Source organism: Myxocyprinus asiaticus, chromosome 8 (assembly GCF_019703515.2).
Source record: "Myxocyprinus asiaticus isolate MX2 ecotype Aquarium Trade chromosome 8, UBuf_Myxa_2, whole genome shotgun sequence".
NCBI lineage: Eukaryota > Metazoa > Chordata > Actinopteri > Cypriniformes > Catostomidae > Myxocyprinus > Myxocyprinus asiaticus.
In genome coordinates this window covers 15,087,910-15,099,735 of record NC_059351.1, presented here as the reverse complement: position 1 = coordinate 15,099,735, position 11,826 = coordinate 15,087,910, and the positions used below count along the sequence as shown (strand labels likewise).

Here is an 11,826-nt window from a genome sequence, read left to right as displayed (position 1 = left end):
GCTTGCTTTAATTGAGCAATATGTCTGGCTAATATTTGGATAACTTTTGTAAAAACCATACAGTATGTACTGTACTCTCACCGGCCACTTTATTAGGTACACCTGTACATCTACTTAATCATGCAATTATCTAATTAGCCAATCGTGTGGCAGCAGTGCAGTGTATAAAATCATGCACATATGGGACATGAGCTTCAGTTAATGTTCACATCAACCATCAGAATGGGAAAACGTTTTTGATCTCAGTGATTTAGACCGTGGCATGATTGTTGGTGCCAGATGGGCTGGTTTGAGTATTTCTATAACTAATGATCTCCTGGGATTTTCATATGCAACAGTCTCTAGAGTATATAGAGAATGGTGCGAAAAACAAAAAACATCCAGTAAGCGGCAGTTCTGTGGACGAAAAGGCCTTGTTGATGAGAGAGGTCAACGGAGAATGACCAGACTGGTTCGAGCTGACAGGAAGGCTACGGTATCTCAGATAAACCCTGACCCATATCTGCATGATTTTATACACGATTGGTTGATTAGATAATCATGTGAATACAGTAAGTAGATGTACAGGCATACCTAATAAAGTGGCCGGTGAGTGTATACATGTTGTATTGACAGTAACAGTAATTTGGAATAATTTAAATAATTTTATTATTTTGAATACTATTTAGTTTGTAAATGCCTATATATATATATATATATATATATATATATATATATATATATATATATATATATATATATATATACACACACACACAGTTGAAGTCAGAAGTTTACATACACCTTAGCCATATACATTTAAATTCAGTTTTTCCACAAGTCCTGACATTTAATCGTAGAAAACATTGCCTGTCTTAGGATCACTACTTTATTTTAAGAATGTGAAATGTCAGGATAATAGTAGAGAGAATGATTTATTTCAGCTTTTATTTCTTTCATCACATTCACAGTGGGTAAGAAGTTTACATACACTTGGTTAGTATTTGATAGCATTGCTTTTAAATTGTTTAACTTGGGTCAAACATTTTGAGTAGCCTTCTACAAGCTTCTCACAATAAGTTGCTTGAATTTTGGCCCATTCCTCCAGACAGAACTGGTGTAACTGAGTCAGGTTTGTAAGCCTCCTTGCTCGCACATGCCTTTTCAGTTCTGCCCACAAATTTTCTATTGGATTGAGGTCAGGGCTTTGTGATGGCCACTCCAATACCTTGATTTGTCCTTAAGCCATTTTGCTACAGATTTGGAGGTATGCTAGGTATTACATGATGCTGCCACCCCCATGCTACATGGTTGGGATGGTGTTCTTCAGCTTGCAAGCCTCACCCTTTTTCCTCCAAACATAATGATGGTCATTATGGCTAAAATGTTCCATTTTTGTTTCATCAGACCAGAGAAAATTCTCCAAAGAGGAATTTTTTTTTTTATGGCGGTTTAGGAGCACTGGATTCATCCTTGCTGAGCAGCCTTTCAGGTTATGTCGATATAGGACTTGTTTTACTGTGGATATAGATACTTGTCTACCTGTTTCCTCCAGCATCTTCACAAGGTTCTTTGCTGTTGTTCTGGGATTGATTTGCACTTTTCGCACCAAACTACATTCATCTCTAGGAGACAGAATGCATCTCCTTCCTGAGTGATATGAAGGCTGCGTGGTCCCATGGTGTTAATACTTGTGTACTATTGTTTGTACAGATGAACATGGTACCTTCGGGTGTTTGGAAATTGCTCCCAAGGATGAACCAGATTTGTGGAGGTCCACAATTTTTGTTTCTGAGGTCTTGGCTGATTTCTTTTAAATTTCCCATGATGTCAAGCAAAGAGGCACTGAGTTTGAAGGTAGGCCTTAAAATACATCCACAGATACACCTCCACTTGACTCCAATTAGCCAATTAGCCTGTCAGAAGCTAATTGGATAATTGCCTAATGGCTTGACATAATTTTCTGGAATTTTCCAAGCTGCTTAAAGGCACAGTTAACTTAGTGTATGTAAACTTCTGACCCACTGGAATTGTGATATAGTCAATTAAAAGTGAAACGGTCTGGCAGTAAACTATTGTTGGAAAAATTATTTGTATCATGCACAAAGTAGGTGTCCTAAACGACTTGCCAAAACTATAGTTTGCTGTATGAAATCTGTGGAGTGGTTAAAAATGAGTTTTAAGGACTTCAACCTAAGTGTATGTAAACGTCTGACTTCAACTATATATATATATATATATATATATATATATATATACACACACACACACACACACACACACACACACACACACACACAGTATACAGTACTGTGCAAAGGTTTAAGGCACTTAAGATGTTTCACAAAAACATTTGTCTTAAGATGGTTATTTATAGCTTCAGCTTTAGTGTGTCAATAGGAAAAATACATTTTAGACTCCCAAACATTACTTTTGCAAATAGAAAAGATTAGAATAGAAGAACAGGGTGCTCTGCAAGAGATTGCATTGCCCCCACAGAGCCCCCCACTGAACACTGAATCAGTCTGAGATTACATAAAGCGACAGAAGCAATTGAGACAGCCTAAATAGATAGAAGAACTGTGGTGAATTCTCCAAGAAGCTTGGTACATCCTATCTGCCAACAACCAAGAAAAACTGTCCAGGTGTACCTATGAGAACTGGGGCTGTTTTAAAAGCAAAGGTGGCCACACCAAATATTGATTTTATCTTTTTTTTTATGTTTATTGGACTTTGTATGATGTTAATTGATAAATGAAAACTATTTATGGCATTATTTTTGAAGACATCAAAAATACTATGCAACATTTTTCACAAGTGCCTAAAACTTTTGCACAGTACTGTATATTTATTCCTTATTTAAAATCTCTTTAAAGATAAATAATCAATTAATGTAATATCAAATACAATTTATTTAGCTCCTGCAGTGACTTGAATCTAGTTTCAAGCATTGATTAAAGGTGCATTTATAGGTTATGATAAACTAATGAACCACAATAAATGTCTTTATAACATAGTGTAAATTAACACATTACTTTTATAGCCTTACTTGGTCATTATTTGTCTCTAAAACAGTTCATTCTCATAGTGTTCAAATTCATAATTACTAGTAACTAACAAAAGCACTACAGTACTGTTTTGGACATGTAACACTTTAATGCCTTATTATTCTATGATGTACTGTGGAAAACCATGAAATTGCCATGGTACGAGAATATGATAAACATTCAGTTTACATGGTATACACATCAAAGGACCATCTGAAATCATACAGTACACTTTATAGTACGCTGATACAATTTTGCACAAGATTCTGTCGCCCTCTTTAGGCCAATGAAGGTAACCACAACAGACTGTCTAAACAGAATAATGTCTATATGTTTGAGAGAGACGCCTACTTTTATAAACAGAAGTAAAGGGAAAACACTTGTAAAGAACAATCAGTGCATGAAGAGCGGCTTGCGCAATCCTGCGTTTGTACTCCTCATTCTTCACTTGAGGCTCAAGTATTTGGCGTGGCACTCCACATAAACATGGCAGAGTCTATTTAGCCGAGACGGGCCACTTTTATTTAAATGAATGGGAGAAATTGGAACCCGCAACCAAGAAGCTCTAGTGCCCAACGGTCAACGGATGTAGAAAGGAAGTCCCGCCTTACAGTTAAAAGAGCCAATCACCTTTTAGATACAGACATCACCTGTCAATCATTAGCTATACAAGCCGGGAAAATTTCTTTTTCTTTTTTTTTTTTTAGCGTAATCTGAAGTAAAGAAGCAAAATTTATGAAACCAGCGTTGTCAGATTTTACTGCTGATTTGAAATATGTTCTTTGATCGTAATCTTGACCAACCGTTTTTGAGATTTCGGTGTTCCCCCATTCAAGTAGATAGGAGCTGCACTGGCATGACTAGAAATAGCCTCACGGGAGCGTTCCAAATATGGCCGCTAGTGGACTGACTTGCTAGAAAAACTTTGAACATGGGCGGTGTCTGCGTTCCCTGTCGCTCCGTACAGTTGACATACAGTTGACGCATCTAATAAACAGTGAGGCCGCTGTCGCCAAACCACACCCATGTGCCCCTGCAGCCAATGAGAGTCGAGCATAACACATGTAGGCGGGGTTTGGTGGTCGGCAACGTTCAGTTGTTTTCATCGACTGTGTGGCGTCGCAGGTCGTGGAGAAGTGCACTCGCCGTTCGCTAGGCAGATGTAAACTAACAGCTGTCGATGAGGCCGCCGCGGACAAACGACTTCGGTCCGGTTTAATCGTCACGGAGCACTTTATAAAGCAAACATCAGAGCATTGTAGCAGCGGTTTAAGTGTTTATTTTGTGGCCATGGAGGAGAAGAAGGAGGAGGGGGAAGCGGAGATCCAGGAACACGGACCCGAGCACTGGTTCTCCAAATGGGAGCGGCAGTGCCTGGCCGAGGCCGAGCAGGAGGAACCGAGCGAGGAGGAGACCGAGCAGAGCCAACAAAAACTCTGGCATCTATTCCAGAACTCCGCCACAGCCGTAGCGCAATTGTATAAAGGTGTGAAATTATATCGGAGAGTCACCATCGAGGTCTAGCTAGCTAACTGTGACACTGGCGAACAAAGGACACTAAGTGATAAGCTCAGCGGATAGCAACCCAAACTAAGTCTAATATGATCAAACTAAGACTATGGGAGTTTTTAATAATTATAGTATATATTTAGTGTTTATTATGAGAGGGTTTCCTCTCTTCTTCGGCTGTTTTGAAGGTCGGTGGCGTTTACAGGATTAGCATGGATGCTAAGTGGTAGACGAGCGACATAAACTGGCACAAATCAGTTAATGTGTGGATAAAACCCACACATAAGACCTATTCACGAACTATAGTCATTAACCACACTAGTTATAGTGTGAAAACGGTTTTGTTGATATTTAAAGCTTCCCCAGCTGATTGTCTATCAGCAAAACAAAATGGCGAAGTGCAGGGAGGAGTTCGTCTCACGAAAATAACTCAATTTGTGACCAAAAGCTCATTTGTTATTAACTCGAATGTTATACGCGTTCATAAAAGACATATACATATACAAAAGACGTGGAACGTACTGAAACATGTTGGTTTTCTTTAGCAACCATAATAGAATGCGAAACAAAATGGCGAAGGCAGGATTAGTAGGGTAAGTTCAAAGATTGTGTTATTGTGTCAGTGCTGTAGCCGGCCTTTGTGTTCTAGTCGATGTTTGTTATGAAGTAGACCAAACCGTAAAACTGAGAGTATCTCCATGGTTTAGACATGAAATTTCAATAGGTGGAAAACGGTAAGATCAGAAACTCAATCTAAACAACAAAATGGCGTAGTGTCCTGTAGCAACATTACAAATTTAGATGTCGTTAATTAAAGGCTGTATCTCAAATTCTAGTGAGCTACTCATATAGACAGCGTTGTTGGGCACCATAACGTACCAACAACACTTATGAATGACGCCCAAAAGTGTTGTCTTGCAAGGTAGCTCACTCTATTTAAAAACACGATGTGTGGGCTTGTAAATAAGAGGTACTAATATATGTGAAGCTGATTGTAGTTTAGGTGTCTTGAGTGTTTTCTTAGCTTTGTTTAAAACAGCAGGAAAGTGTGTGTTTCTCAGATGGGAAGTGAAGTATCTCCCCTTGCAAGGTAAACATTTCCTGTCTTTTCTGTTAACTCCCTCAGATAGAGTATGCCAACAACAGGGGCTTTCCTTGTGGGTTCCCTTTCAAAATGCTGCAACTGCCGTCACTAACCTGTACAAAGGTGAGTTGAGAAACGCAATATGAACCTTGTTGTAACAAGTGATTTTCTTTGTATAGGAGCTGGTATAGCTTGGAAGGTTTGAGCCTTTTGAGTTTATTTCACTGCATTAATATTGTGGTACCCTTGTACATAATATACTGTTCTGAGATGTGTTAGTGGATTTGCTTAGGCAAGCATCACTATTGCTTTTAGTCATACTTTGGGTTAGGGATTTGAACAGTATCAACAAGAAATGTGTGCTTTTACTTTCAAGCAATCAGACTTATGATTTTAACCTGTCAAAAAAGAAAAAGTCCAATAAACTTGCATCGAAGGAGGGACCAGAATGATATATAGGGGCTTAAATATAATAAGGACTTGGAGATGGGCTTTTTTGAACTGGGCCGGTAAGCAATCACCCGAAAGACCATAGCAACACAGTAAAAACCACTCCGAACACCCATCAACCACCCAGAATGCCCTAAATGATGGTGACTGTGTAACAGTCAAGCGGTACTAAAATCTTCTTCAGAAAATGTTTTTATCTGTTCTTTACACCACAGATTGGAAGCCATTAAAGGAGCAGTTCACCCAAAAATGAAAATTCTCTCATCTTATACTTAGCCTCATGCCATCCCAGATGTGTATGACTTTCTTTCCTCTGCAGAACACAAATGAAGATTTTTAGGAAAATATTTCAGCTCTGTTGGTACTTTTAATGCAAGTTAATGGTGATCAAAACCTTAAAGCTCCAAAAAAGCACAAATTCATTATAAAAATAATCCAGAAGGCTCCAGTGGTTTAATCCATGTCTTCTGAAGCGATCCAATCGATTATGGATGAGAACAGACAAAAATATAACTCCTTTTTCACACTGCATATGCATCAAGCACTAGGAAGTGTAATTGAGCTTGAAATGTAATTGAGTTATCACCAAAAATCGAGTAGATCACTTTAGAAGACATGGAGTAAACCACTGGAGTTGTATGGATTACTTTTAGGATGCCTTTATGTGCTTTTTGAAATGTTAAAGTTTTGGTCACCATTCACATGCATTGTATGGAGCTACAGAGCTGAGATTTTCTTCTATAAATCTTTGTGTTCAGCAGAAAACAGAAAGTGACGCATCTAGGATGGCATGAGGGTGAGTAAATGAGAGAATTTTTATTTTGGGGTGAACTATTCTTTTAAAGAACCCATTGGATTGATTTCCACAAGTTGAAGACAAGGAACATGGCTGACAGTGATCCTTCAAATTTACAAAGCTATTTCAAAATACAGTTGATTTGTTGTTCTCCCCTTTTTTTATAATGGATTTTATTGTATTTATAAATTGTACTTTAAATATGTTTAGGCCTAATTCAGAGCCTAGAATAGTTTAATTGCAGTTATGAAACATTAAACCAGCATTGAATTGCAGGACTTGAATCATTGTTCAGAAATTCATCTGTTCTGTTGGGATAATGACTGATGAGGATAATGAAGGATGCTGGGCAGGATGTTACATGTGTCATATGGATTATTTGAATCACATTATTAGGAGCTGTCAGGAATGGGGAGGCGCTACATATTGACTTTTAGCTTTTGATTTAGCTTTAACAGGCAAGTATGATGTTTTGGAAGATGTGGTGTTAGATATCCCTGATAGTGGACAGTGTGTTGGGTACATGGAGCTGTAGTATGTTTCATGAGCTGCAGTGTATCTAGATGATTTGTTACTTAATCATAGTGACAGCAAGCATTGACTTGCCCTTTGGAACTTTTATACAACATTTGTAGGCTATGTTCATTTGTTGTTAGTTAGATTGGCTGCTTAGTAGAGGTGGTGGAAAAATCGATATGTTAAAGTATTGCAATATTTTTCCTCACAATATTGTATCGATATATTCATGTGCAAAAAATCAATATTGACGGTTTTCAACTTCAACCACAGTCCCTTAGATGGCGCAGTTATTATGCTTTACTTCTGAAACAGAATGGAACTTCTTTAATGTCACCCAAAACATGGAAAAGTTGTTGACTCTTTTGATCATTAGCACATTAGAGCATTTTCCAGTGCTCTCCTATTGTGTGATATTGTGGGTTGTGTTGTTTCAGTCAAGCTGCAATATGACATTAAAGAAGCATAAAACCACTATTAAACTAGTCCGTATGACTCGTGCATTGTATTCAAAGTATCTTGAAGCCATACAATAGTTTTGTGAATCGCAAAAGGATTTGTGTAAAAGGTAAGTATACAAGTCTGCATGTGCAACACGCTATAGTGAATGAGTGCTGCTCTGTTGTTGACACACAATAGCATGCACTCGGCATGTGATTCGCTGTTTGAGTGCTCCACTGAACTCCATCTCAGATGTAGATGCTTGATAGTTTGGTTCGTGCAGTTCACCTATTGAGAAGCATATTAAAACTACAATGAACTCGCCTACAGACAGAAACTCGAAGTTCTAAAAGCCAATGTGTTTTAAAGTGAAATATAATAATATCATTAATATTATTATATTTAACAATTATAATATATTACAAATTACAATATTATTTAAATTGACTGTTACATCCTATCACAACTAAAGTGAACAAAAAAGAGATCCACTTAAGAATCTATTCCACATTTCAGGTCAACATACAATGTGAAAAAAAAAAACTTATTTGAGGGTCATTATTGTTTCTGTTCACAAATAAATGGTTCACATTTGAATCATTTCAGACACTTATATTAATTTAACAATGCATTTAGTGATTTGGCAACAGTTCTCTGAAGTCCTATGAAGAATGAAAAATAGTGAGTAAAATATCACAATTTATCGCAGTTTTGAATCACAATATACCAAAAATAATCGCTATTGTGTCTATATAATCTATATAATATTGTATCGCCAGTTACCTTGTGATTTTCACCCCTGCTGTTTAGTAACAGGTTCCTTATTAATGGGTAGTGCATTACTTTAATTTAGAATAAAAAAATGTATTATTTTAATTTGGAATCAGAACCAATAATAAGTTTAATCAACGTATGCAGATGTTTTGGCCAAGGTAGGTGTACAAGTGTTCTTTCTGAAAACACTCATATATGGCTTTTTCTCAAAGTTGTATGTTTTGTTATGGTTAGCAATTACCTGGACACTTGGGATCTTGTATCTCAAATAATTTCTTACACTTGGCTGTTATAGATCCCCTTCATCTCCAAATCTTGCAAGCATACAGTTAATTTCAATCTAAGAACAGTCTGGAAATAGAAACCTTGTCAATAGAAACAAATCTTCATGCCTGCCAGTTTTGGTTGAGGCAGTTTATTTGATGACTGTTATATAGGATAAATTGAAAGCAATAATTTAAAATAAAGTAGAACAGCAACTACTGTGTCAGATGTGGTGCTGATCTGTTAGTTGTGGCGTTAAAGACATTACCCAATTGCTTTGGAAGTTGATGTAAAATTTGTATAATTGCATTTATTAAAAGCTTATTGTCATCAGCATTCTTTTCCCAAAAATTCCTGTTTCACATTAAGATACTGCTGTTTGCTTGATGCCATATAAAAATTGTTGTCTGAGGAAATGGAAGTTTTTGAATTCAGGAACACTAGTTCAAAAACCTTCAAATTGGCCTCAGTGCATTCTCAGATTCTCAGGTATGGGATTCAGTTTTGTCCATGTGCTCATGTCAGGTTTTTTCATCTCCCTTTTAGAGAGTGTTGATGCCCATCAGCGGAATTATGAATTGGGTATTCAGATTGGTCACCAGCGACGAAACAAAGATGTCCTGGCTTGGGTGAAGAAGAGGAGGCGGACTATTCGACGGGAGGATCTTATAAGCTTCCTCTGTGGTAAAGTCCCACCGCCACGCAGCTCCAGGGCTCCACCAAGACTAGCAATGGTGTCACCAAGCCGACCTGCATCCTCGGAGACAAGTTCATCTGTAGAAACAGACCTGCAGCCTTTCAGGGAGGCCATTGCCCTGCATGGTGAGTCTGTTTGATGACGTGTGGAGTGCCGGGAATTTCTTTGAACATCCAGAAGTAATGGAACTGCACGATCATGACAAAATAATTACTCTAGAATTACTTCATTGCTCTTTTATACATTAGTACATCAGATGCACTAATTTTAATGCCTCCGATTTGCCATTGGATTCTTGCACAAACTGGACATGTCTATGATTGCTTAGAATGCTCAACCACCACCAAACAACACGTTATATAAAATATTGTAACGCAATGGAAGTAGACCTACATGGAATGCTGTAATTGACACTTCACAAATAGATAATTAAGGCAGCTGTGATTGCAGTCTCAATTATTCTATTTATTTTAATTGTGTAGTTCTAGTAGCATATAGAGCGCAACTATGCCTGCCCAATTTTTTTCACCCTCTTGGTTCCGGTAGGATTTTCCATTCATTTTTTTCCATAGGGATTTCGTGAAAGTACTTAATTAAAGAGGTGTAAGCCATGAACCAAACCAACCAGCTCCAAGGTAAATCACAACATTACAAACTGTGATTTTTAGATGGTATCATTAAAAATCAACTTGCCTATGGAGAATATGATTGGGATTTTTACTTACAGAATCAGATGGATGTGCTTTATTGCCCTTCATTTTATGTACGTAGTAAATTAGGGGATGTGGCAGTTGTTCCAGCCATTTATATGTTGTCTTTGTTTCCATGTGTGTCCCTTACCTCTTTAAGGTCTAAGTGGTGCCATGGCGAGTATCAGTATGCGCTCTGGAGCTCCAGGTTCGCCTACACACCTGAGCGCTAGCTCCACCACCGGCCGCCGCAGAAACGGTCTCCACGATGTGGACCTCAACACTTTTATTGCCGAGGAGATGGCGCTCCACCTTGACAACGGAACTCGGAAACGAAACTCCGCCCAGTGCAATGATGTCATAACAGACTCGCCCACTCACAAACGTAATCGGATGATATGAGCTCTTAAAATAAAGAAACAAACAACAGCGTAACAAATAAGAAAAATGCCACTCCAGTCATCCTCCCATCAGGAAATAAAAGCAGCCAATAACAGTGCTCCCCACAGCCCAGCACATTTTCTGATTGGTCGAAAGAGCCCAGTGAGGTCATCGGTGGGAGGCAGTGCTCAGTGCAGAGGCCTAAGTGCCCTTCCATAGGATTCTGTCTGAAAACACACAACCTTCATTCACTGTATTGCTGTGTGAGTTGACTGTCTGTGTAAGATTGTGTTGAACTGACGTGTTTAAACGCAGGAATGAGAATTTTGTGTGTGCATGTTCATAATGAGCTACATTGGTTTGATTGTGTGTCTGTATGTAAGGGTGTACATGTCTAATTGTATGGGAGTGCTTGATATGTATGTGAGCGATAGACTGATGAATTTCATATTAAGAGTGTGTTTGTGTGGTACCTGCCTCTTCCTCCAGCACCTGTCACTGCCCCAGCTCTCAGTTACTATGCTGTGGCTTCATAAGCAACAACTATTTTATTTGTAATATTATTGACATGGTTATTCATGATTTTTTTTTGTTGTTGCCTTCTCTTAATTCTGCTCTAGTAGCAGGCACAAGTGCTGTGATAGCCATACGTCTGCTGTCATGCACGTCCCTCAATCACTCTTGATTTTTCTTCAGTAATAATTTCCTGAGCATTTCTCTCTTTTTCATTCTTCCTCTGTCTTTTCCACAGCACCTTTGTCTCCAGTGTAACATTATGTAATGTAAATACCTGTAGGTGCATACATAGACTTGTGGTACATATTGTAAAAAAAAAAAAAAAAGAGAAAAAATGCTGTGCAGATACCATTGAATTGTTAATGTACAATACTGATTCTTGCATTAAAGAAATCAAGCTTTTACCTACCTCGTTTTCTGCTACCTTTGTCATCTTGGTCATGTTGTAAAATTGGATTAAAATACCAGTATATTTAATTTACTTAACATTCTGTCAAAATGTTAATGTTGAATTGACAGGCTGTTAATAATGCTTTTGAAATGACTGCCAATACCCATGTGTTTAGCTGTTTCTTGAACCTTTTGTAACTGTGTTTGAACTCTTAATGAGTTGAATGTACATAAGGAGTGCAAGTCTGGAGAAATTATGCTTCATACAGCCCGTATATATTTTAACAATCCCA

General features: G+C 38.0%; 1 protein-coding gene across 1 annotated transcript; it reads left to right on the top strand.

Moving 5' to 3' along the window:
- The first annotated feature begins 4,117 nt into the window (after nt 1–4,117).
- On the top strand, nt 4,118–11,551 carry LOC127445432 (HUWE1-associated protein modifying stress responses-like). The gene is made up of 4 exons (XM_051705503.1): nt 4,118–4,512; nt 5,662–5,742; nt 9,407–9,682; nt 10,407–11,551. Exons 1-4 carry the CDS (start codon nt 4,317–4,319, stop codon nt 10,646–10,648), a joined length of 795 nt encoding a protein of 264 aa, XP_051561463.1. The 5' UTR covers nt 4,118–4,316; the 3' UTR covers nt 10,649–11,551.
- The last annotated feature ends 275 nt before the right edge of the window (nt 11,552–11,826 follow it).

Coding starts and splice junctions, on each gene's coding strand:
- LOC127445432 (XM_051705503.1), top strand. CDS start 4,317: ATGGAGGAGAAGAAGGAGGAGGGGGAAGCGGAGATCCAGGAACACGGA. Junction 4,513..5,661: donor CGTAGCGCAATTGTATAAAG/GTGTGAAATTAT, acceptor TAACTCCCTCAG/ATAGAGTATGCCAACAACAG. Junction 9,683..10,406: donor GGAGGCCATTGCCCTGCATG/GTGAGTCTGTTT, acceptor TACCTCTTTAAG/GTCTAAGTGGTGCCATGGCG.